Genomic DNA, 26,066 nt, shown 5'->3' with positions numbered 1-26,066 from the left:
GTCAAACACGTCTTTTGATGTTAAAGAGCTGCTAGATTTACTGAAGAGACTGTCCTAAAACTCCAGTCAGTCCTCAAGCTGTGTTTTGAGGTGAGCCCCACTTATTTTTCCTCCATAATACAGTTTATATTAAGCTGAAATGAATTACGCTTCTTATTTTTTAATAGTGCACACAGCTAACTCTCTGCTGAATATGTAAAAAATAAAAGTGTTACTGTGTTACATGCCTGCTCATGGTCTGATGGGAAATCATGTTTTCTGTTCTTTAGCACATCGAAGAGTCAGCTGTTCACAGCTGCTCTCCAGCTGATTTTTACTGAACTGAAGTGGCTTCTTCATAGAGAGATTAAAGCACACTGTTAGTAGATCATCCTGTAATTGTGACATTGTGGTGGACCACTGGAGGGCTCCACTCACACCCAGTTCTCAGGAAGTATTGTTGCTGTGTTTTGGAGGGAAAGTGTTCAGTTCTGTGGTGATGAGTAATAAACGAGCAGTATTTATCGAGAGCTCTCGTGTTGTCTGTGTTTACCTCCACATTGGTGACCCCTGACTCGAACATGCTGCAGTCCGATGGTGGCGCCGACTCCGCTCTGGATGCATCAGCAGCCGCCAGCCCTCTGCCTCCGGCCGCAGCTACGTTTGCTGTGGCACTCGAGCTGCCGGACTTTTGGCTTCACGATCCCCCGTCGTGGTTCGTGCACGTGGAGGCCCAGTTCGCCCTTCGTGGCATCTCGGCTGACGACACGAAATATCACCATGTGGTGGCTTCTCTCGACCCGCTAGCCACCCGTCGTTGACTCTCCTCCGGGACCCACCCACCCGAGAGAAGTACGCCGCCCTTAAGGAGCTGCTTCTTCGGCGCTATGCCCTCACCGACGCAGAGGGAGCCGAGAAGCTCCTCTCCCTCTCAGGCCTGGGTGGTGGTACGGCTCTCGAAGTGATGGAGCACATGCTATCCTTTCTCAGACCGGACGACGGGGGATTCCTCTTCGCCCACATTTTCCTCTGACAGCTGCCGGCGGCCGTGAGAGCCGGCCTCGCCAACTCTCCGCTTCTGGGCACGAAGGATTATCGCTCCCTGGCTGAGGACGCGGATCGTATTCTCCTGGCTACCCGCACTTCCCACGATCACGACCCAATTCCAGCCTCGCCGGCGGCGCCTTCCACTTCCCCGCTGACCTGCCACGACGTACCCGATCCTTCGCTGACGGGAAAGATCGCGGCACAGCGACACCACGGACGGGACCTCTGTTTCTACCATCAGCGTTTTGGCGCCGAAGCGCGCCGCTGTCTGCCGCCGTGCGCTTTTCCGACCCTGGGATATGGACCCCGCCAGCGCGCTGTAGCGGCCGCGATCGCTGGCGACAAAGAAAAACTGCTCTTCATAGAAGACTCGCGGTCTGGGAGACGTTTCCTGGTCGACTCCGGTGTTCTGACAAACCATCCGACCTACCAGTAGGAGAATTTTACGCTGCCATATGACAAACTGCCCTACTTTGGCAAAATGCAAGACATTACTGGGGTTTTTTCTTAAATGGTTTCAATTCTTAGTTCTAACATAGAAAGAATTTGACAAACACTCACCGGCACTTGAGCAGGCGCTTCTGATGGAAATACTGCCTCTCTTCCATACATCAGAAAAAAAGGTTTGTATTTTGTTGTGGTGTGTACTTTTGACCGAAGTGAAAACAGGGTGGGCTCTAGATACAGATCCCAGTTATTCTGCTGGTCATTCACCAGTTTTCGGAGGGCTCTAAATGCAGGCATAGAAATATGTAAACACAGTAAGTAAGACAGAAAGTTTAATTAGAAGTAAAGAAATTAATAAATTATTAAGTAACAATTAAGTTTGAATAACATAAGTAATGTTATTAAAAACTGATAGATAAAAATTAGGCATACCTTTTTATGTTGTCATTGGTCTTTTCATCTAGACCATTGGTCTGTGGATGGTATGCTGCTGTGACACTTCTTTCAATTTGCAATAACTTGCAAAGATCAGAGTTGAGCAGATAAGGACAAGGTTATACTGCTTATACAAGCACACAAGAAAAAATCTTTGACCCCAGTGAAGTAAAGTTAAAAAATGTAACTGAAAATTATTTAACACTTACTTCATTCACAAACTCTCTGCCTTGGTCTGACAAAATCCTTTTGGGGCAGCCATGTCTATATATAATGGAGCACAAGTGCTGGGCTACCTCAGATGCAGATTTCGTTTTTAATGGGAAAGCTTCAACCCATTTTGAAAAGTAGTCAGTTGCAGTAAGTATATACTGGAAGCCGCTTGAAGTTTTAGGAAGAGGTCCAGTAAGATCTATACCAATAAGTTCCCACACTTCAGACACCTATCAAGGACAAATTAATAATTTGAATAACAATTTGTATAATGTACACATTAACATTGATGGTTAAAATTAGTTGGCAAACCCTCCTGCCTTTATGAATATGAGCTACAAGCATAGTTTGATGGGTAAACGGGGCATAATATTTACCTGAATACACTGCAACGGTTGCACAGCAGTCAGTGGTTTCCCAACTTTTTGACACTGGTCACATTCCTGAATCTTTAAGGTAAAAATATTTATGGAGTTCACGTAAATGTTCAACATTCTCATTTGTAAAAAACAAAAACACTTAATGACATATTCTCTAACGAACAAACTATTTAGCAACAATAGTTTGTGTGTGTGTCTTCAAATCTCTGCCAGGCCTACAGGTTATTACTGTAATATCACTAATTAACCATATTTATTTATATTTTGCAAGTGTTCAGTTTCTCTTTTAACTGATATAAAAAAATTTGCTTATTTTAAACACTATTTAACAACAGTACAAACAGTTAATACATACCCATGTTTTAATGTCAACTGTCATACCAAACCAGTAAAATCTGGAACACACTGCATTTAGCGTTTTGTGTGTGCCAGTGTGTCCTCCAATTGGAGATGAATGAAACTCATGAAATATCTTCCTGGCACCATCCATGGTTTTTACTACTCTTCTGGTTCCAACAAAGAGTTCTCCATCTGCAGTAAAACAATATATATTTAGAAATTAATTTAACCACATATATGAGTTGTTAGTATTAACAGTAAATTACTGACCCTTTTGTTTGAATTTTGAGGCATATCTTCTGAGGTTTTGCCTCTGAGCCTTGTCATATCCTGAAGGGTAGGAGCCCGCAGAAATGAACGCGTAAATCTCTTCCCACTTCTTCTCCATATCTACGAATGTCAGTAAACATTTTCTTATGAGCTTCAATATGTGCAGTTGACAATGCAAATAATTAAACTTATTAAATAACGAGATTACCGAAAAAGCCTTAAAACACCGAAGCTGCGGACTCAAAAGTGTTGTGTAAATACCACGTGTCCAGTAACTTGACAGCAGACTTCACCGAATCTGCAAATTCGACAGTTTTGTGCAGAAAGCAGATAGCAACTTCACTTTAATATTGACAAACAATCACAAAGGCTTAAAAAATCAAGTATCAACGTCAATAAAAAGTACTAGTACTTTTCTATTCTCCTGCAAATATGACAATGGAGTAGCGTGAAATCACAGCCGGATGCGCTTAGCTTCCCTTTTTGTGTTGTGTGCATGCGCGCACATGCTCAGGAACAACGGGTAGGACGGTTTACGGGGTAGGAGAAATTCCCAGAACACCGGCTCCCAGAAGAGCCTGGCTCTCCCATCGCAACGTTCGGGGAAAGGTTCGTGACTGTTTGTTTTCATAATTTGCCTCACTTTACAAATCTGTCACTTCTATAACATATAAAATTAAATATATAATACAATAAGTACTTTGTGAAGGACTTTGCTGACATCTTGGCTGAATACATGCCAAAATATGATTGTGTTTCTATTGTTGGGGGTTTTGATATTCATGTGTGTTGTCCTGATATGCCCATTGCAAAGGGCTTTTAAGGCCTTATTGATTCTTTTAATGTTGTGCAATGTGTGACCTGTCCCACACATGAATGTGGACACACACTTGATCTTGTTTTATCTCATGTTTTGTTTTGGGTTTTTTGTTTTGTTTTTAATGTAGAGATTTGTGATGCTGTGTTTTCTGACCACAGTCCTGTGATGTTTGAAGTTCCTCTTGCCTGTACCTCAGTTAAACCTCACGCTGCTGCTCGGCGCTGTCGAGTTTTTAACTCCTCCCTTGCTGAGCAGTTTTCAACAGTTTTAACCAGAACTGCAAAATCCCAGATTTTTAATGCAGCCAGAACTGAGCTCATGATTTTATTCCACCTGCCAGACTGCTTTGGACTGCTTTGCACATTGCTTAATTAAAATCCAGCCATTCTAAAACTAAATCTGAGCCCTGGCTGAACGACACGACCCGAGCTGTCAGACACGAGTGCCGTCGAGCTGAGCACATTGTCAGATGTAGCCCCCAAAATTTTTTACACACTGTAGTCAAACACCTGTTTAAAAAAACCTGTTCTTGATCTTACGATTCTTGCAAATTACAGGCCTTTCTTCTAACTACCTTTTCTTTCCAAAATTCTTGAAAAGAGAGTTGACAGTCAATGAATGACCTTCCTGAAAAAGCAAAATGTTTTACACGTTTTCCAATTTGGTTTTAAACCCTTTCATAGCACTGAATCAGCCATTTTACAAGTTTTTAATGACATATTTTTAGCCACTGATGCTGGGGACTGTGTTGTTCTTGTACTTTTAGATTTGACAGTTGCATTTGATACAGTGGATCATGCATTTTACTCTGTCATTTGGAGCACTGGGTGGGCACTTGAGTGGTTCAGGTCCTACTTGGCGGGGCAAACATTTTGTGTCAGTCTCTGTGACCATGTGTCGTCCTCCGCTCCTCTCTTGTGTGGTGTCCCACAGAGCTCAGTTCTAGGCCCCCTTCTCTTTTCTTTGTATCTGCTCTCTTTTGGATCTATACTGAGAAAACACAGCATTGCATTTCACTTCTATGCTGATGACTGTCAGATATATGTCCCTCCACAGAAAAAAGGCACATATTCCTTACAACCATTACTTCAGTGTCTTGATGACATTAAGGCTTGGATGTCTCTTAACTTTTTAAAATTCAATGATAAAAAGACTGAGGTGATGATTTTTGGTAGCCCCACTGAGATGCCAAATGTATATTTAGATTCCTTGGCTCAGTATGTTAAGCCAACTGTCACAAACCTGCTGGTCAAAGTGGACTGTAATGAGAAAAGATGACATTATATGCCACGGTAAATGCACTGCCTAATTGTTACCTCTCCCCACTGCCTTCAGTGGCAGGCAGCAGGAAACAGATCAGGAGGCAGAGATGATCTTTAAGTTTAACATTACTCACAATATTGCCAAAGAGTGATATGGAATTTAAGCACAAGCACGTTTCAGTAACTTATCTTTCTTGTAGATCTGTGCTCCAAATAAAGAACTTTATGCTGACAAGATTATTAGTTAAAATAACAAATTTTAAGTTACAAATCAATATTGTCAGCATGGACAGATATTCCACATTCCATATATCATCATTCAGGTCCTGCATCAATACATTTCCATATTTTTATATCTATAAAAAAAGCTGACACTTGCTAGACTCTATCAAAGGTGTGAGCATCACAGCAGATGCCTTTGTGTCAAAGTAGCTGAGGATAAAACACAGAAGAAACACGAAGTTGATTTTCCTGGCCTGGGATTTTATAAAAATATTCAGCAGTACATCAAAAACGAAAGAAAACCATTAATCAACATATGAACCTTAGCTGATGCTGCTGAAGTGAAGCAGAGCAAAGTTACAGAGGTTTTATTAGAGACACAGCTAAGCGTTTTGAAATTTCGCATAATTTTAAAAAGTTTAATTTTAAAAAGAATTTGTTCAGTAGCCTATTGAACAGCAAAAACGAGACTTTCTTTTCAGAATTATGTAAAAGGGAAAAAACAGCGGCCGACAGCGCTGTAAAAAACGGTAGACTTGTGCGTAATAAACAAGCGAATAATGCAGAAAACAGATTTTTTTTTACGGGAAACTGTTCTTGAAGTACACATAGACAGAAAGAGAGAGAGAGAGGGAGAGAGCTGTGCATGAAGTGTGATTTTATTGTTGTGGAAGTAAAACAGCAAAAGTTCATGACGATGTTTATATGAAGGGTTGGATCTGCTTTTGCTGCTGGTTTAGTCAATATTGTTTTGAGAGAGAAAAAACCTGCAGCTTCAGAATCTAGTGGACAAAGGGTATGAACACAAAGCACGGACCCACCGAAACATCAGCGAGCTGTCGGCTTTCAGCCCCGACCGTGTCCGTGCTGTCGTGAGAGAAAGGCGACATCTCGCTGATTCTGATCCGTCGGTGGATCCACGCTTTGTGTTTACGTCTTTGTGCAGAATCGTGTTCCTGCTCTCATTTACTATTTCAGCTGTTTGGTTGTTGTTATTTGTTGAAATTTTGTGAGGTTTATCCTGAAATTCTGGCATTTTGGTCAAAATAAATTTGTATTAAAAAATCTATTCAGGATTTTAATGAATCGATGGTAAATGGCCTGCATTTGTATAGCGCTTTTCTAGTCCCTAAGGACCCCAAAGCGCTTCACACTACATTCAGTCATTCACCCATTCACACACACATTCACACACTGGCGATGGCAAGCTACATTGTAGCCACAGCTGCCCTGGGGCGCACTGACAGAGGCGAGGCTGCCGGACACTGGCGCCACTGGGCCCTCTGACCTCTGAATCGATATCACATTATCCAAGCCAGAACCGATTTTAATCGATAAATCGATAATTAAAAACCCATGTGTAATGTTATAACGTTCTTTGCAGATATATAAGTGATCTAAAATTTTATACTTGCTTTTAAAAGTTTATTCTTTGGCCACCACGCTTCAGCCATCTGCTGGGGTTTTTTCTTTGTTGAAAAAAAAAGCCACAGCCACCACTGCGCTATGAATTCTGGCCTATGTTGGGACATAATCAGCCTTCAAATGGGGCCTCGAGGGATGCAGACGAAGTATAGATAGATAATATAAGTGTAGATACTTACATGAAAACAAACATAATAACTTGATACTGTCACTGGGTTTAAACTAAAGGAGTGTTCACAAGAAATCATCAGTATCAAACTGTGACAATAACAAAATGTTCATTAAAGCAATCAAGAATGAGTTTGATGTGAATCTTTGGTAATGCATGGGGGAAGCTCTGTGCCAATTTTATCAACAGCTACGGATTTTATTCTTTTCTGGATGCAATACCTTGGCCTCCAGTAACACTATATGGAATCTTAGAGTCATTTTGACCAGGATTTCTCCTTTAATGGAAATATTAAGCAAATATTTATGACTGCTTTCTTCCATTGCTGCAATATCTTGAAAATCAGAAATATCCTGTCCCAGAGTGATGCTGAAAAACTCGTTCATGCATTTATTTCTTCTTGTCGGGAATATTGTAATTCATTATTATCAGGATCTTCTTTTTTGCGTTGGGACACAGGCAGGAAGCGATGGCTGCTGTTTTATCCATGTGTGGATGCACATACCCAGCTCCCAAATTGTACCCAAATACTGTACGTCCCTCCATCCAACCACACACTTTAGGGACTGTGACCACCCACTGCACATGCTCCACCGTGGTATCACTATGAATGACAACATCATCCAGGTGGCAAACAGCATATGCAGTGTGAGGACGCAGCTATCGCTACAGGAGGTGCTGAAAAATGCCCGAGTCTTCAAACAAACCTAACAGAAGTGTGATGAATGGTACAAACCCTGCACTCACTTCTTAATTACCTGAAAGCACCTTAAAGACAACCGGCCTCTCTCAATTGTGACAAATCATCTGGAGAAAAGGTAAGCATAGGAGACCAAACACTGAGGAACAAATCCTCGTTTCATCCTATGATAACAGCATTTTCACCATTTCAGCCAATTCCTTTTGCACAATTTGTCTCTTGTGCTTAGGCAACCTGTAGGGCCATGAACGCACTTTCCAGGCTGTGTTTCAAATTGGTGCTGCATGAGAGTCTTGCAGATGGTCGGGGGATGACCACATCTGCAAACTACTGTTGCAATGCAGGAACATCTGCTTTATTGGAACGTGTGAGATGCTAATCACAATGCATCTTAAACACACTCATGTTAAAACTTCATGCCCACATCTTGTTTTTAAGAAAAATTAATCATCTTTTCCTTGAAGATCATTTCAGAGTTTTTAATGAGCTGCAGGAACCGTGCCGAGAGCAGCCAAGTCTCCTCCTCTGATAAACCTCCACATGTACCACTAAAAACATTTAAATTAGTTTGAATCGGAAATCATGGCTCAAACTACTTGCTGTGAGACCATTTCTTTATTTTTCACACCAAACTATTTAATAAACTTTACACAGAGTTCATCAATTATAACTGATGCTTTAACAGTATCAGGATTTCATAATGCAAACTTCAAATCAAAAGGCAAACAGCTGCAGAACATGTGGATCAAAATGAATTCATTAAAAAAACAACGTGGACTTCAAGGATATAGTAAATACACTAAAGTGAAAGGAGGATCCAAAAATAGATGTTTAATAGGATTTGAATTAACTAAAAGTAGTCACCTGTAATCTTTAAAATGGTTCTGATGTGTGCTGCTGTTTTTAACTTTTAACAGTTCTTTGCTGCCACTGTGAATATTGTGTTCTTTGCCTAATTAAATAAAGGTTACACAGCATCACTGCTCCATCTTCTGGTAAAAAAAAAAAAAAAAAAAAAAAAAAAAAAAGGTATTACATGGAAATACAGCCCAAAACCAGTTCAGCTTGAGTTTCTTTTTTCTGGACATAAAGTCACAGCAGGTGTTGTTTCAAAGCTGGTGGACAGATTTAGTTCATTTTGGAAGTTTTAAGAGCAACTGCTGTGAAAATATTTGCAGTTTTGGGAGAAAAGGATTTAAGAGAAGATTTTATCACAGCAAAAGTTTAAATATGAATGAAGGATTGAAATTTAACTGAGGTGAAACATGCAATGAATACATAAAAAAATAAGTTAATTTTGGAAAAGCTAAAAAAGTTCAAATAAAAGAAATGATTTACATATCCATATTTGATTTTTGATAGAATACCAGTTTGGTTAAAAAAAAGAAAGAAAAGACATTCCTATAACTTTAATAGTACAACTACTAAACACTACTGTGTCCTAAGGGAACAAAGGTTAAAATGTAACAGGGATAACATTTTAGAGAATTAAAATCCCTCAAAGGAAAAAATAAACTTGATATACATATCTATACATGCAGCTTCCTAAATGTAACATTCAGGATTATTCACTGCAGGTCCAGAAATCAGAGCTACCTCATCAGATCCAAGTGTGACATCAGCTGACACTCTTTACAGGAGATTCCATCTGAACTCTGTGGAGCCTGATCTCAAGGTTTTTAAGTCTGAGCCTGAAACCAGAAGAGGATCTTTCTCTCTCTTCAGATTCATTGTGATCCAGTGATTTCAGTCCTGCATGATCAGGCTGATGTTTGCACAGAGCAGATAATGAAGTGAATGTTTTTGCACATTGGTAACAGTGAAACAGTTTATTTACAGTGTGAGATCGTTTGTGTTTGGAGTATGAACTGAGATTCCTGAAACTCTTGTCACACTGGTCACAGCTGAAGTTCACTTCCATGTGTGTACGTTCATGTTTGTTACGATGACCTGATTGTGAGAAGCTTTTGTCACAGTGTCTGCACTTGTATGGTGTCTCTACTGTGTGGATTTGCTTATTCTTGTTCTTTAAGCTCACGTGGAGTGGTGACGGATGACCCACACTGGTCACAGATGTGCTTATTGAACACACTGTGGAATAGTTCATGTATTTTTAATGCACTTGGTGTGTGGAAGCCTCTCCCACATTCTTTGCAGTAGTTCATTTTGTCTCCAGTGTGGATACGTTGATGTGGTTTTAGGTCCCGTTGATGATTGGAAGTTTTTCCACAAAGGTCACAGAGAAACGTTTTCCCACCACCACAGTGACGACAGGGTTGAGAACTGGATCCATCTATGTTGCTCTGCTTCTAAACAATGTCAGCGTAAGTGATCTCTGCCAATGTCCAATTACGTTTTACTGTTTACATTATAACACTCAGCTTACCGAGCGAAAATGATTCTTCATTTTCCAAAACAGTTCATTCAGAATACCTCCATAGGTTTACTGATCAGACTTGTTCCAAACAATCAGGTTAAAATGACAAGATAAAAAATCAATACTTCCTCACAGTATCTGCACTTGTAGAGTTACTTTCTGGTGTGGATCTGTTGGTGTTTTTTCAGGTAATGTGGAGATTTAAAAGTCTTCTCACACAGGTCACATTAATAAGGTCTCTCCTCAGTGTGGCTAAACATGTGTATTTGTAGTTGTGCATCTGTTGTAAACAGTTTCCCACACTGATCACAGTAGGAAAGATCATTTCCGGTGTGAATGCGTAGGTGAATATTTCGGTACCTTTTTTCACTGAAAGTTTTTCCACAAAAGTCGCAGCTGTACGCCTTAATTCCAGAGTGGGTAACTAGATGCTTCTGTAAGTTTCGACTTTGACCAAAAGCTTTACCACACAAGTCACAGCTGTAAGGTTTAACTCCACTGTGGATGAGTTGGTGTTTTTTTAAGTCTCTAGCCCGGGTAAAAGACTTTCCACACAAGTCACAGCTGTAAGATTTAACCCCACTGTGGATGATTCTGTGGTTTTTTAAGTCTCCAGGCTGGGTAAAAGACTTTCCACAAAACTCACAGCTGTACGCTTTAACTCCACTGTGGATGAGTTGGTGTATTTTTAAGCCTCGAGCCCGCGCAAAAGACTTTCCACACGACTCACAGCTGTAAGGTTTAAATCCACTGTGGATGATTCTGTGGAGTTTTAAGTTTCCAGCCTGCAGAAAAGATTTTCCACACAAGTCACAGCTGTAAGGTTTAAATCCACTGTGGATGCGTTGGTGTGTTTTTAAGTTTTCAGCCCGGGCAAAAGACTTTCCACACAAGTCACAGCTGTAAGATTTAACTCCACTGTGGACGACATGGTGTTTTTTTAAGTTTCCAGCCTGCACAAAAGATTTTCCACACAAGTCACAGCCGTAAGGTTTAACTCCACTGTGGATGACTTGGTGTCTTTTTAAGCTTCCAGCCTGGGTAAAAGACTTTCCACACTCATCACAGCTGTAGGATTTCTCTCCCTTTCTTCTTTGACGTTTGTCGGCCTCCTGAGAGTACTGACTTCTTGCTCCATGTTGGTCCTGCAGTGACAGAGATACAAACAGAGGCAGTGAGTGAAATGCAGTCCTGGAACAAACTGAAACTCCCTCTATTGGTGGAATCAAACATGTCAACAAACACCTTGTTGGTGTGTTACCACCACCTTCTGGTGATGGTGTCACATTACAATAATGTGACACAATGAGAGGTATAATTAAAATGACATTAGGAAATATTGATCAGCAGAGAAAATCTTTTATTTCATAAAAAATTCAAAGTTCAACTGATGATATTGTTGTTTCAATGTGTGTAGATAAAATATGATCTTTGTATTTTCTTGTGACTTCTGTGGTTTCTGATTTTGAATGTAGATTCTGTATATATGGAGGAGCCCAGGATGGAAGCTGCTCTTAACAGAAAACTCTAATACTTTTCTCACCTTTTGTGTTGAAGACATTGTTTCCACTGTAGTGGCTGAGCTGAGTCCAAATGGCTGAAATTGTTCCTCTGCTGCACCACCAGACTCGTCTCCTGTTACTCAGCAAAAAAGAAGTACACTCAACAAAAATATAAACGCAACACCTTTGTTACTGCTCCCATTCCCCATGGGATGGACGTAGAGACCTAAAATTCATTCCAGATACACAATATAACCATCCCTCCCAAACAGTGGTCACAAATCAGTCCAAATGTGTGGTAGTGGGCACATCTGCCATATTGAGATAATCCATCCCACCTCACAGGTGTGCCACATCAGGATGCTGATCTGACATCATGAGTAGTGCACAGGTGTACCTCAGACTGCCCACAACAAAAGGCCACCCTGGAATGTGCAGTTTTTTGCGCTATTGGGGGTCTGGGGACCCAGAACCGGTCAGTATCTGGTGTGACCACCATTTGCCTCATGCAGTGCAACACATCGTCGCATGGAGTCTATCAGATTGTCAATTGTGGCCTGTGGAATGTTGGTCCACTCCACTTCAATGGCTGTGTGAGGTTGTTGGATATTCGTGGGAACTGGTACACGCTGTCGTATACGCCGGTCAAGCACATCCCGAACATGCTCAATGGGTGACATGTCCGGTGAGTATGCTGGCCATGCAATAACTGGGACATTCTCAGCTGCCATCTGCCCTGAACAATGTGAACCATGATTCATCCGTGAAGCGCACACCTCTCCAACGTGCCAGACGCCATCGAATGTGAGCATTTGCCCACACAAGTCTGTTACGGCGACGAGCTGGAGTCAGGTCAAGACCCCGATGAGGACGACGGGCATGCAGTTGAGCGTCCCTGAGACGGTTTCTGACAGTTTGTGCAGAAATTGTTTGGTTGTGGAAACCAATTGTCCCAGCAGCTGTCTGGGTGGCTGGTCTCAGACGATCTTGGAGGTGAACCTGCTGGATGTGGAGGTCTGCGGTTGTGAGGCCGGTTGGATGTGCTGCCATATTCTCTGAAACGCCTGTGGAGACGGCTTATGATTGAGAAATGAACATTCAATGCACGGGCGACAGATCTGGTTGACATTCCTGCTGTCAGCATGCCAATTGCACGCTCCCTCATTGCTTGTGGCATCTGTGGCATTTTGCTGTGAGACAAAACTGCACATTCCAGGGTGGCCTTTTGTTGTGGGCAGTCTGAGGTACACCTGTGCACTACTCATGATGTCAGATTAGCATCCTGATGTGGCACACCTGTGAGGTGGGATGGATTATCTCAATATGGCAGATGTGCCCACTACCACACATTTGGACTGATTTGTGACCACTGTTTGGAGGGATGGTTATATTGTGTATCTGGAATGAATTTTAGGTCTCTACGTCCATCCCATGGGGAATGGGAGCAAAAACAAAAGTGTTGCGTTTATATTTTTGTTGAGTGTATACACACACACACACACACACACACACACACACACACACACACACATATGTATATATACACACACATACACATATATTAGGGGTGCAACGATACAGAAAATTCATAGTTCGGTTTGATACTTTGGTGTCACGGTTCGATATTTTTTCAATACAAAAAAATGTTCATGCATTTTTAATTTGTCATTTATTAAAATTATAAATATATATTTTAACTCAAAAGTACAGTTTTTAAATTTAATGTTGCTGAAACAATAAAGTAATAAAAAATAAATCTGATCGAGAAATCACTCATCTTTGGAAAAGAGAGTTTATTACAGAGAAATGGCTCTTTCCAAAATAAAAGCTATACTATACGCTTCTTCAGGGCTATATTCTCATCAGCATATTAAACATATCAGGTCCCCATAAGGAGAATCATGTGCTAATGGCTGTCTAAATGACTCGGGTAAAGTTTGTAGCATGCGTGCTTGTTGTTTTTGTCTGCTTCCACTTGTCTTTGCACTAGGATGATGTCGGCGTAAATGTGCAGTCATATTCGTTGTGTTCCCACTAGTGCTGTCAGCGTTAATCTGAAATGACGTTAACGCCACAACACGGCAAATCTCCGTTAACGAGCTACCGCGGATCGCCCCGTGCGTGGGGCTGGACGGCGTCAACACGTTAACGAGCAAACTGCGCTAACGCAGTAGTTTCCACCCATGTAATTGAGCATTGCGTGGCACATCCGACATACTGTTTTACTTTTGTCCATGACGCGCTTACCTTCAGAGTCATATGTCACATGAAGACCAAAATAGTTCCAAAGGCCAGATCTGAATGAGGGTGGGGGAGGTTCAATTTGCCATGTTGCAACCAATGACTGTATAAAAGATGGACGACGCGACACCGCCTCCTCCCATTATGCAAAAATGAAGCCAAAATATCCCGTTTGTGGAGGCTGCCATCTTGCAAATTTGGAGCCAGAGTCTGCGCGGGAATGACTTGAGGTGGAGCGACTGTGTAACACTCCCGCTGGACATGACCGCAAACACGCCCCCTACACTTTTTACGTAGCACCTGTGGCTCAAGTTTTTTGCTGGTTTACCACGACTGACGACTCGTTTAATTAAGGTAAATACAACCATGTCACTGTTATAAGAAAAGACACACAGCTTATCATCTTATAGTTCTAAAATCGCTCTGTTGTTAATTCGTTTGCTAGATTAGCCGCTAGCATACGCACTGTGTTGGAGGCTTGTTGCTAGCTAGTTAGCGATGCTACACACCTGTTACTCTAATAGTCTGTGTTATTGAAGGATCAGCACTCCTTATGTTTTTTTATCCATTTTTAGACAGCGATGAGATCAGCTGCACACTCCACAGAGGCCCAGAGTTACTGTTAATATCAAAAATATAATGCTGTCCTTTGAGATTTTAACATTTAAGACTGAGTATGATGGATCTAAAACGGTTTAAATCTCTAGTCTACAGCCTGGTAACATGAAACTTTAAAAACAGCAGCAGAAGGTTTCAGTAGAGTAGTCTAATGTGTTCTTTTCATTTAATAATAATCCGTATTATGTATAACAGCTACATTCACCCTGGAGAGAAATTAGTGAGGGAGACCATCAGGACCGAGCTGGGTTTCTGGGTCCAGAGGTTTGGAGAAACTTCTTCCCTTTCTTTCATCACAGCTGTCCTGTGCCAGAAGTTCTGTTGACCCACTGAAAGAGGCTTCATTTAAGAAACACCAGGAACACTGAAGCTCATCGCATTGATCAAGCAGGACTCATGATCTTCACCAGCAGCTCCCTCACAGGGAAATCTTCAGCACTCCTCTAGGCCCGCCCCAGAAGATGGATAAACCCAGCGTTTCATGAACACTGTGATGAGACCTCTGGTTTGTGTAATGTTATAAATACTCAGATACTCCCCAGAGGCTGTAGAAAGTTATATATTTAAAAATATATGATCCTCTCTGGTTACTCTGGTATGAATAACTCTGCATCACTTTATGGTAAATAAGACACTATGTGCAAAAAACTGCAAAAAACTGTTTGTAGTTCAACATACAAGTAACGACCTTTGACCTTCATAAGGTTTTATTTAATTGTGTTTGAGAAACTCAAGCGTGCTCTTCATGCAGCTGAGTACATCAAGTGTTTAAAACTATGACCTCAGAGCGCATCGAAAGCCTTTTGGCCTCCTTCTCAGCAAGCTTCCACTACTCTCACCCTGGGGTTGCGCTCCCCCAGGCTTGTACCTGTGGCTTCATGTCCTGGGGTGGGGGTTGGTTGTTCTCCTGCCCTGCACCCCATCCTTTTGTTCATATTCCAAGACTATTTTTCTTTATGTATTCTTTCCCCCCAGCAACCGCCATATTATGATGTTGCAAGCAATCACAAACTCTACAGTCTGTCTAACTCCAATGTCTACCAAGCAATCTATTATTCTCAACAGAGCTAAACTCAACATAAACTGAACCCACATTAAATTTAGCTTGATGCTTACCTTTAGACGAGCCCACAAACCGAGAGAAACTCCGTGATGAAGCTGGAACTCTTTCCAAACACAGGAAACAGATCAGGGAGCAGAGACCCACGTGGTTCACGCTGATCTCAGCTAGGATCCAGGAGACAAGGGTGTGCAGATCGATGCAGATATCGATCCAAACGTTGGTAGTGGTATATGTTCCAGTAAGTTTACTACTTTACTCCCGTTTCATGAAAAAGCAGCTCTCTCTGCTCGACTCCTCTCCTGCACACACACTTTGCTCCGCCCCCTTTATCTGGCTCCGCTGTGATTTGTTGCTGTGCGGTCACGTGACTAAGCTGCACAATGCAACCCCGTGGAGTGTCATTTCAAAAGTAGCGCCAATCTCCTTTTCCTAAACTCTTTTCCTTGGCCTCGATGAAAACGTCATCGTGGGGAGGACAACTGCTGAGAAGTCAGGAAAAGAGAGGAGCGGTGCTGAGAATTGGAACAGCCATACACTCGCCTCTCTGTAACAAGGTGACACCGGATGTCCGCCTGTTGAAACTACATTGTGCAGAAGATGGACTACAAAACAAACATCTTACTTTGTCACAATGTGTTCTAACCCTGTTGTTTTATGGAGGTTATATAAACAGGAACAGCCTGTTAAAAATATTGCTTCATTATTAAGTTTGAATTTTAAAGAAGAACGAACAGTTAGGGTCAGATTTACTAACATCTGCAGCAGTTCAAACATGTCTTTTGATGTTAAAGAGCTGCGATTTACTGAAGAGACTGTCCTAAAACTCTCCAGTCAGTCCTCAAGCTGTGTTTTGAGGTGAGCCCCACTTATTTTTCCTCCATAATACAGTTTATATTAAGCTGAAATGAATTACGCTTCTTATTTTTTAATGGTGCACACAGCTAACTCTCTGCTGAATATGTAAAAAATAAAAGTGTTACTGTGTTACATGCCTGACTGTTGCTCATGGTCTGATGGGAAATCATGTTTTCTGTTCTTTAGCACATCGAAGAGTCAGCTGTTCACAGCTGCTCTCCAGCTGATTTTTACTGAACTGAAGTGGCTTCTTCATAGAGAGATTAAAGCACACTGTTAGTAGATTATCCTGTAATTGTGACATTGTGGTGGACCAGTGGAGGGCTCCACTCACACCCAGTTCTCAGGAAGTATTGTTGCTGTGTTTTGGAGGGAAAGTGTTCAGTTCTGTGGTGATGAGTAATAAACGAGCAGTGTTTATCGAGAGCTCTCGTGTCGTCTGTGTTTACCTCCACATTGGTGACCCCTGACTCGAACATGCTGCAGTCCGATGGTGGCGCCGACTCCGCTCTGGATGCATCAGCAGCCGCCAGCCCTCTGCCTCCGGCCGCAGCTACGTTTGCTGTGGCACTCGAGCTGCCGGACTTTTGGCTTCACGATCCCCCGTCGTGGTTAGTGCACGTGGAGGCCCAGTTCGCCCTTCGTGGCATCTCGGCTGACGACACGAAATATCACCATGTGGTGGCTTCTCTCGACCCGCTAGCCACCCGTCGTTGACTCTCCTCCGGGACCCACCCACCCGAGAGAAGTACGCCGCCCTTAAGGAGCTGCTTCTTCGGCGCTATGCCCTCACCGACGCAGAGGGAGCCGAGAAGCTCCTCTCCCTCTCAGGCCTGGGTGGTGGTACGGCTCTCGAAGTGATGGAGCACATGCTATCCTTTCTCAGACCGGACGACGGGGGATTCCTCTTCGCCCACATTTTCCTCTGACAGCTGCCGGCGGCCGTGAGAGCCGGCCTCGCCAACTCTCCGCTTCTGGGCACGAAGGATTATCGCTCCCTGGCTGAGGACGCGGATCGTATTCTCCTGGCTACCCGCACTTCCCACGATCACGACCCAATTCCAGCCTCGCCGGCGGCGCCTTCCACTTCCCCGCTGACCTGCCACGACGTACCCGATCCTTCGCTGACGGCAAAGATCGCGGCACAGCGACACCACGGACGGGACCTCTGTTTCTACCATCAGCGTTTTGGCGCCGAAGCGCGCCGCTGTCTGCCGCCGTGCGCTTTTCCGACCCTGGGATATGGACCCCGCCAGCGCGCTGTAGCGGCCGCGATCGCTGGCGACAAAGAAAAACTGCTCTTCATAGAAGACTCGCGGTCTGGGAGACGTTTCTTGGTCGACTCCGGTGTTCTGACAAACCATCCTACTTTGGCAAAACGACCTACCAGTAGGAGAATTTTACGCTGCCATATGACAAACTGCCCTACTTTGGCAAAATGCAAGACATTACTGGGGTTTTTTCTTAAATGGTTTCAATTCTTAGTTCTAACATAGAAAGAATTTGACAAACACTCACCGGCACTTGAGCAGGCGCTTCTGATGGAAATACTGCCTCTCTTCCATACATCAGAAAAAAAGGTTTGTATTTTGTTGTGGTGTGTACTTTTGACCGAAGTGAAAACAGGGTGGGCTCTAGATACAGATCCCAGTTATTCTGCTGGTCATTCACCAGTTTTCGGAGGGCTCTAAATGCAGGCATAGAAATATGTAAACACAGTAAGTAAGACAGAAAGTTTAATTAGAAGTAAAGAAATTAATAAATTATTAAGTAACAATTAAGTTTGAATAACATAAGTAATGTTATTAAAAACTGATAGATAAAAATTAGGCATACCTTTTTATGTTGTCATTGGTCTTTTCATCTAGACCATTGGTCTGTGGATGGTATGCTGCTGTGACACTTCTTTCAATTTGCAATAACTTGCAAAGATCAGAGTTGAGCAGATAAGGACAAGGTTATACTGCTTATACAAGCACACAAGAAAAAATCTTTGACCCCAGTGAAGTAAAGTTAAAAAATGTAACTGAAAATTATTTAACACTTACTTCATTCACAAACACTCTGCCTTGGTCTGACAAAATCCTTTTGGAGCAGCCATATCTATATATAATGGAGCACAAGTGCTGGGCTACCTCAGATGCAGATTTCGTTTTTAATGGGAAAGCTTCAACCCATTTTGAAAAGTAGTCAGTTGCAGTAAGTATATACTGGAAGCCGCTTGAAGTTTTAGGAAGAGGTCCAGTAAGATCTATACCAATAAGTTCCCACACTTCAGACACCTATCAAGGACAAATTAATAATTTGAATAACAATTTGTATAATGTACACATTAACATTGATGGTTAAAATTAGTTGGCAAACCCTCCTGCCTTTATGAATATGAGCTACAAGCATAGTTTGATGGGTAAACGGGGCATAATATTTACCTGAATACACTGCAACGGTTGCACAGCAGTCAGTGGTTTCCCAACTTTTTGACACTGGTCACATTCCTGAATCTTTAAGGTAAAAATATTTATGGAGTTCACGTAAATGTTCAACATTCTCATTTGTAAAAAACAAAAACACTTAATGACATATTCTCTAACGAACAAACTATTTAGCAACAATAGTTTGTGTGCGCGTCTTCAAATCTCTGCCAGGCCTACAGGTTATTACTGTAATATCACTAATTAACCATATTTATTTATATTTTGCAAGTGTTCAGTTTCTCTTTTAACTGATATAAAAAAATTTGCTTATTTTAAACACTATTTAACAACAGTACAAACAGTTAATACATACCCATGTTTTAATGTCAACTGTCATACCAAACCAGTAAAATCTGGAACACACTGCATTTAGCGTTTTGTGTGTGCCAGTGTGTCCTCCAATTGGAGATGAATGAAACTCATGAAATATCTTCCTGGCACCATCCATGGTTTTTACTACTCTTCTGGTTCCAACAAAGAGTTCTCCATCTGCAGTAAAACAATATATATTTAGAAATTAATTTAACCACATATATGAGTTGTTAGTATTAACAATAAATTACTGACCCTTTTGTTTGAATTTTGAGGCATATCTTCTGAGGTTTTGCCTCTGAGCCTTGTCGTATCCTGAAGGGTAGGAGCCCGCAGAAATGAATGCGTAAATCTCTTCCCACTTCTTCTCCATATCTATGAATATCATTAAACATTTTCTTATGAGCTTCAATATGTGCAGTTGACAATGCAAATAATTTAACTTATTAAATAACGACATTACCGAAACAGCCTTAAAACACCGAAGCTGCGGACTCAAAAGTGTTGTGCAAATACCACGTGTCCAGTAACTTGACAGCAGACTTCACCGAATCTGCAAATTCGACAGTTTTGTGCAGAAAGCAGATAGCAACTTCACTTTAATATTGACAAACAATCACAAAGGCTTAAAAAATCAAGTATCAACGTCAATAAAAAGTACTAATACTTACTACTTACCTATTCTCCTGCAAATATGACAACGGAGTAGCGTGAAATCACAGCCGGATGTGCTTAGCTTCCCTTTTTGTGTTGTGCGCATGCGCGCACATGCTCAGGAACAACGGGTAGGACGGTTTACGGGGTAGGAGAAATTCCCAGAACACCGGATACCTTTCTAAAGTGACGTTGCTGTCCCTGGCTCTTTCTCTCCCTCTCCCTCTTGCTCTTTACCTGTGCTACTGAGTATAACTACCGCCCCTCCTCCCTCTTCCCAGCGTAAAGCACAAGACTCGCATGCTGAGTGAAGCGGAAAAAAGTGCGAGAGAGAGGGTGAGACAAAAAAACAAAACACGACTTGCGATAAGGAGCCAGCTTGCGTCGTTCACGTCAAAGACCCGGCTCTAAGAGCCATTTCGTTCGCGCTGATCAGGGCTGATTGCAGGAGAAAAAAAACTGACCGTTGAGTCGATCGAGAGAGGGTGTAAAGGTGAATGAATCGGCCGGGTTATTGCACGCTGTCAACTGATATGTAATCTGTAATTTGTCAATATCTGACAAGAACGCCAACCACCTCTCAATTTTAAATCCATGTAGACATTGAGGGTTCTCGGGAGGGGCCGTGCTAACACCTGCTGCTCTCTAGCAGCAGCACCATGCTCTCCCTTGTTTTAAATGCACTTTAGAACAACACGCAGCAACACTACACATGAGCGGGAGGAGGGAGGTATGGGGTCTTCACACACCCCCATTCTCTACTAGCCATCGGGGCGGAGGGGCTGGGAAAAGATGTTGGCTGTCCGATTGGCCTCCCTGCTGCTGCGGAGCCTGGGACGGTCTGCATGCCTCTACCCCGGAGGGAAGGGTAACATCTCTTGGGTCTGGGTGCCGTTTCCCCCTCTGGGGGTGAGGGTACCTGGACCCGGGGTATAGAGTATGTTTAGGGAGTGTGATTGTGTGTACATGTCCATTTATGTCAATCCTTACGTTGGGTGAGTGCTGAGGGTGGGAATGCATGTTTGTGTCTGTGTGTGCCCGTTTGTCTGTGTCTATATGTCAGGTCGGGTCTTAGACTCCACCTCTTTGGGAACTCCCAGGCCCTCCAAAGTGTGGAGGCCTATCTCCCCTCACCACACTCCCTGCCGGTGACTGATGCCCTCAGGGGTCGGTGCATTGGTGGTTCACTCCCGGTGGCTACTTGGCGGGGCCTGGCGCTTTTTTGCTCGGTCAGGCTTTTTCTGGGGCGCGGGGGGCCCTCGGGCCTCCGGCCTCTGGGCCTGCGGCTCAGTCCACTCTGGCACAGCTGGCTGCCGGCAGAGCCGGCGGGCACGCCGGTGCAGGCCCCTCTAGCTTCTGCTCGGTGGCTACTGGGTGACGCCTCATCTGAGGATCCTCAGCCTTTCCCATGAGGGTGGCACAGATGCCCCTCCGGTGGTCCTCCTTGGGTTCTCGCACTCTGGGGCCTCTGGATGTCTGGGGCCTGGATCTCCTCCATGCCTGCTTCATGCCCTGGGGGACGGGGCTATGGCTCTCTACATCCTCTTGCAGACCATTACATGGGGAAACCATTTGAATACAAGTGCGCTGATCCACACAGGTGTGCACACAGGTGTACACATGGGATGTTCACTGCTCGTAGACTTAAATTACACCTTTCTTGGCTGCTACTTCAAAGCACATTGTGAGCTGTCTGTCCTGCGTGCTGCACAACGACATTCAATATTTAGTATTTACTGCTGTTTACACTTAGCTAGATTAATGCGATGGTGTTGTGTTTAGTATGTTGCTTTGTTTTTTTTTTGCTTGTTTTCTATTCTTTTTCTCTCAACAGGTGATCCAGGAGATTTTTTTTTCTTTCTCACTGTCCCTCTCCCCTTCTGTTTTTCTTTTCCTTCCTCTTTCTTTCTCCCTTTCCTATCCCTCACTCATGTCTGTCCCGTCTCTAACAATTGAAAATAAAATAAAATAAATAATAAAAACAAAGGTCGATCTAATGGACCAATACGGCAATGCCATGATGATCCATTTGGCAAAATAAATCCATTGTTGGTATTCAGACAACAATTCTGACGGCTAAAGAACCAAATGGGACAGGCAAAAAAAAAAAAAAAAGAAAGCCAACCACAGGGACAACAGCAGCCAGGGGAGCAGGGAACATGCAGCTGATTGACCCGGAACTTATACGGGGTTCATTCTCGCCACAATAAAGGGATTCGCGGAAGTGGGGTCAGGTGGTACCGTGTTTACATTTGACTTTAAGCTTTTCTGTATAGTTTCTGGGATGCTTTGAACTCAAACTGCACTGCTGGAAATAGTTTATTTTGATGCACATGCTTTTTTTTTTTTTTGCATTATAATATTTATTTTTGTTTTTCATGCAGTGTATATACAAATTTATTTATCTTAAAAATAAAACTATTTTCTTGTGTTGGGAAACTATTTTGTGCATCTTTTTTGTATCTACAGTTTTGAGGGATAAACCTCTTAAATTTCTCTAACCAGAAAGATATGTAAAAAAAAAAAGATTTTTTAATTTTTTAATTTTTGTAGTTTAATGCACTGTTTTGCAAGTTATGTAGTTAATATGGACTTATTGCATACATATTATTACAATTTTGGCTATAACAGTTGTATTGATGTAAAGCAACTTGAAATGCTCCCAAAAATGGCACTACAGCATGTAAAAATATAAATATAAGCTCTGGCGGACTTGGTTCTATAGTAGGTCTTAAAGGGTTACCACATAATGAGTTAGAAAGGTGACTCAAGAAGAAACATCTATTGCAGCAAAACTATGGGAGGATTCAGGGTCACCTCATCCAGCCCTAACTTTTTTAAGCATAGGCAGTTTTAAGCCTAATCTTAAAAGTAGAGATAGTGTCTGTCTCCCGAATCCAAACTAGAAGCTGATTCGACAGAAGAGGGGTCTGAGAACTAGGGATGGGTACCGGTGTCCAGTGCCATGATGGCACTGGTTCTGACATAAACGGTAGTAACCAGACCGAAAAGCAGCGCACATTTCGGTGCTTTTTTTTCCTGAGATGTGATACACTTTGAATTCTAGCCAATCATTTTACGTTTCCGAGGATAGTAGGCGGGGCCAGGTACGTACGTTCTTTTAGCTACAGATTAAAAATGCCCAAGGCGAAGCGCTTGAAAGTCTGGCTGTACTTCACAGCAAAAGATGCAAACTCAGCAGCCTGCAACAAGTGCTTTAAGCTGATACTGTGATACTGTCAAAGGAGGTAACACCTCAAATCCGATGAAACACCTGGCGACGCATAGTGGGTTTTTTTAAAGCCGAGAAATGCGCCGTATTTGATAGCTTGCTGCGAGACCTCACACCGAGCACATCTACTGCGGGTGGGTTGCCAGTTATCGGACCCGGAGTTAGCAACATCCCCCAAAAACACGAAGAGTAGAGTCCTGGCCCGTAGCCCTGCCAGTGTAGCAGAAATGATGAGGATGATGACGGCAGCAGCAGCCGTTCTTCTCTGCGTGAGTAGCTTAATGTTGTTCGTGTGTAATTTACTTTGAGTAGGCTAACCACGTTATTACATTAATGCATGTAAGGTGAACTAGCAAACACCTTAGTAGTTACATGCGGCTGTCTTCTTGTTTGATGGCAGATACTCCCTTCACCCTGGCCAAAAAGGCTAAAATGACCAAAGAAAAAGTGGAAAACAGTTAAACATGAGAGGTTTTTGGACAGAGTTTGTGTTTTTTCCATTGTTTAAGCACTGCTTCCAGCCAAGAGTGATACCATATATGCCCCATAGCTGCAGAAAAGGCTAACATTGTTATCTTTTTACAAAAAAACAGCTGAACATGAGAGGTTTTTGGACCAATTTTGTGTTCTCCATTCTTTAAGCAGCGGTTTGAGCACCGTTTAAGCACCGGCACCGTTTCAAAAGTACCGGTTTGGCACCGGTATCGGATAAAATCTAAACGATACCCATCCCTACTGAGAACTGAAGGCTCTCCATCCCATTCTACTTTTAAATACTCTAGGGACAGCAAGTAAGCCTGCAGTGCGAGAGTGAAGTGCTCTAATTGGGTGATATGGTACTACAAGGTCATTAAGATAAGATGGGGCCTGATTATTTAAGACCTTGTATGTGAGGAGGAGGATTTTGAATCCAATTCCAATTGTCTTCCAATGTGAAGAGGACTCTCCATTTATATTAACAAATTGGAGTCTATTAGATGATGACCTGTAACTAGAGATGGGCAGTAATCCCATTACATTTTTCAAGTAAGGAGTAAAGTAAGGGATTACTATTGCAAAAAAGGTAATTAGATTCCTGTTACTTTCCTGTAAGCATGCTGCTTTACTGCATTACTTAACGGTTTCTGCTGTGTTTTACTTGCATCTACTTGAAAGTGTGAGTGTAAACACAAAAAACTATTTTATTTTATTTTATGTGCTGGAATGTGCAGAAAATAGGTTAAAATTTTAAAAAAATTTCTTCCAGTCAGAGAATGTTGCATATAATTTAATTTTTGCTTGATGCATAAAGTTCAAAGATTAAAACTAATAAAACAAGTTTTAAAAAATATAATACTTTTTTCTTTCGATTACATTTTATATTATGGATTATACAGAAAAAGTAGAATTGGGCTGAAAGATGTATTGCTTTATTACCTATTCAGGTTGAAAATTATGTTTTAAAAAGTTACTAAGTAACTAAGTAACAAATTACTTTTGAAAATATGTAATCAGTAAAGTAACAGTATTACTTTTTGGGGAAGTAATCAGTAATTAGTTACTGATTACCTTTTTCAAGTAACTTGACAAACACTGCCTGTAATACCTACAGCGTGCTCTAATCGCTCTAATAGGATATTATGGTCAACAGTATCGAATGCTGCACTAAGGTCTAGCAGGACAAGCACAGAGATGAGTCCACTGTCAGAGGCCATAAGAAGATCATTTGTAACAAGCACAGAGAAATAAGGCACTCCTCTGCAGACTCTTTCAAGAATTTTTGAGATGAAAGGAAGGGTGGAGATTGGCCTCAATTGGCTTAAACAAGCACAAATAACCATGACATGACACATGGAGTCCACCACCAAAGACTATGACTATATCCAATAAACACCATCAAATGCACCCACCCTACTGCAGAAGCACACTGCTGATCTACAGCTATTAAAGAGGCCCAAACTTACGATCAAATCATTGCTTAATTTGGGCTTCCCCAGCAACAACCTGCAATCCATAGAATAGAATCCAGAGAATCATTCTGATAAAGTAAGACTTCACAGGCAATTTCTGTGAGAAATATGGAAGTGTGGTGAGCAGAAACACAGATGTGTACAGCAATACATGAACAAGTGTGGGATGCTCAGATAGCAGCTGCTATTTATCATCTGACCACATAGTGGAACTGACCACCAAACAAGTAATTAGCTATGCAATACTGAACAAAGGATTTATTCTCTGACAAATCTGTGGGTTCCATGTTTGTGTTTTGTGAATTCAATGGTTCATTAAGATGCAGATAAAGCCTTAGCAATATTTGAATCTGAAGCTGATGTTATTCCCAGTACAGTAAGGCTTTAGACTGTTTGTGATGCAGAGAGGTGGAGATTGGAGGTCTTGATTGAACTCCAAAGCTTGTAATCATTTATCCTGTTGTTTGATCTGTGTGTGTTTGTGTTCAGACTTTAAATTGAACAAGAAGACGTCTACCCTTCACTGAAGTAGTCCACCAGTCCAATGACTGACGTCCAGCTGCTGGTCTCTGATTGGTCACCCAGCACGTCACACCAGAGGACATCCACACATTGAAACTATTTTTATATACTTCATGTTTTCTTCTAACCAAATTAATTAACCAAATCAACGTATTCAAAAAGACAGATCTTTTTTTTTCTGTGGAAATTTAATTGAAATTTAATCGGCCATTTACATATGTTACTATATTTTACAACTTTGCATTATCAAAAAAAAAAAAAAAAACATTTGTGGTGTGGTTCTGTGGGTTTCACTGAGATGTCGGATGGAAACTTGTTTGCCTGTGGCTAACTGATGCACATCTCTCTTCTCTGCAGGAAACAAAAACAGTGCAGGAAACAGCAAACGCATCATTTAATACTGTAAACTGCACAGCAGAGCTTCAGTACAGGATCTGTCTGTTTGAGATGGAAACACAGCAGTTTAGTTTAAGTGAGAAAAATTTCTAGTAGTTTCAAAATTACATTTTCCCTTTTTTCTCATTTTTAAATGATTAGAGATTTTAAATCAGGGGTTTTT

At 42.0% G+C, this 26,066-nt stretch overlaps 2 protein-coding genes and 2 long non-coding RNA genes across 4 annotated transcripts in view; 1 reads left to right on the top strand and 3 right to left on the bottom strand.

Moving 5' to 3' along the window:
- LOC105940466 (uncharacterized) overlaps positions 1–26,066 on the top strand; it is a 111,301-nt gene that overhangs the window by 25,063 nt on the left and 60,172 nt on the right. The gene's annotated exons all lie outside the window — the stretch shown is intronic.
- LOC143419330 (uncharacterized) lies at positions 2,019–3,414 on the bottom strand. The gene is made up of 5 exons (XR_013099282.1): positions 3,319–3,414; positions 3,111–3,230; positions 2,857–3,032; positions 2,499–2,570; positions 2,019–2,351 (listed from the first exon to the last, which is right to left on the bottom strand). It is a non-coding gene; the product is annotated as an uncharacterized LOC143419330 (long non-coding RNA).
- LOC143419329 (uncharacterized) lies at positions 10,132–15,759 on the bottom strand. The gene is made up of 3 exons (XM_076885645.1): positions 15,563–15,759; positions 11,629–11,720; positions 10,132–11,230 (listed from the first exon to the last, which is right to left on the bottom strand). The coding sequence occupies exons 2-3, from the start codon at positions 11,644–11,646 to the stop codon at positions 10,313–10,315; spliced, it is 936 nt and encodes a 311-aa protein (XP_076741760.1). The 5' UTR covers positions 11,647–11,720; positions 15,563–15,759; the 3' UTR covers positions 10,132–10,312.
- On the bottom strand, positions 18,314–19,871 carry LOC143419629 (uncharacterized). Its single transcript, XR_013099641.1, has 6 exons — positions 19,829–19,871; positions 19,614–19,703; positions 19,406–19,525; positions 19,152–19,327; positions 18,794–18,865; positions 18,314–18,646 (listed from the first exon to the last, which is right to left on the bottom strand). It is a non-coding gene; the product is annotated as an uncharacterized LOC143419629 (long non-coding RNA).

Source organism: Maylandia zebra, linkage group LG7 (assembly GCF_041146795.1).
Source record: "Maylandia zebra isolate NMK-2024a linkage group LG7, Mzebra_GT3a, whole genome shotgun sequence".
Classification (NCBI taxonomy): Eukaryota; Metazoa; Chordata; class Actinopteri; order Cichliformes; family Cichlidae; genus Maylandia; species Maylandia zebra.
Note: the sequence above shows the minus strand (reverse complement) of the source record. Positions and strands in the feature narration are given on the sequence as shown.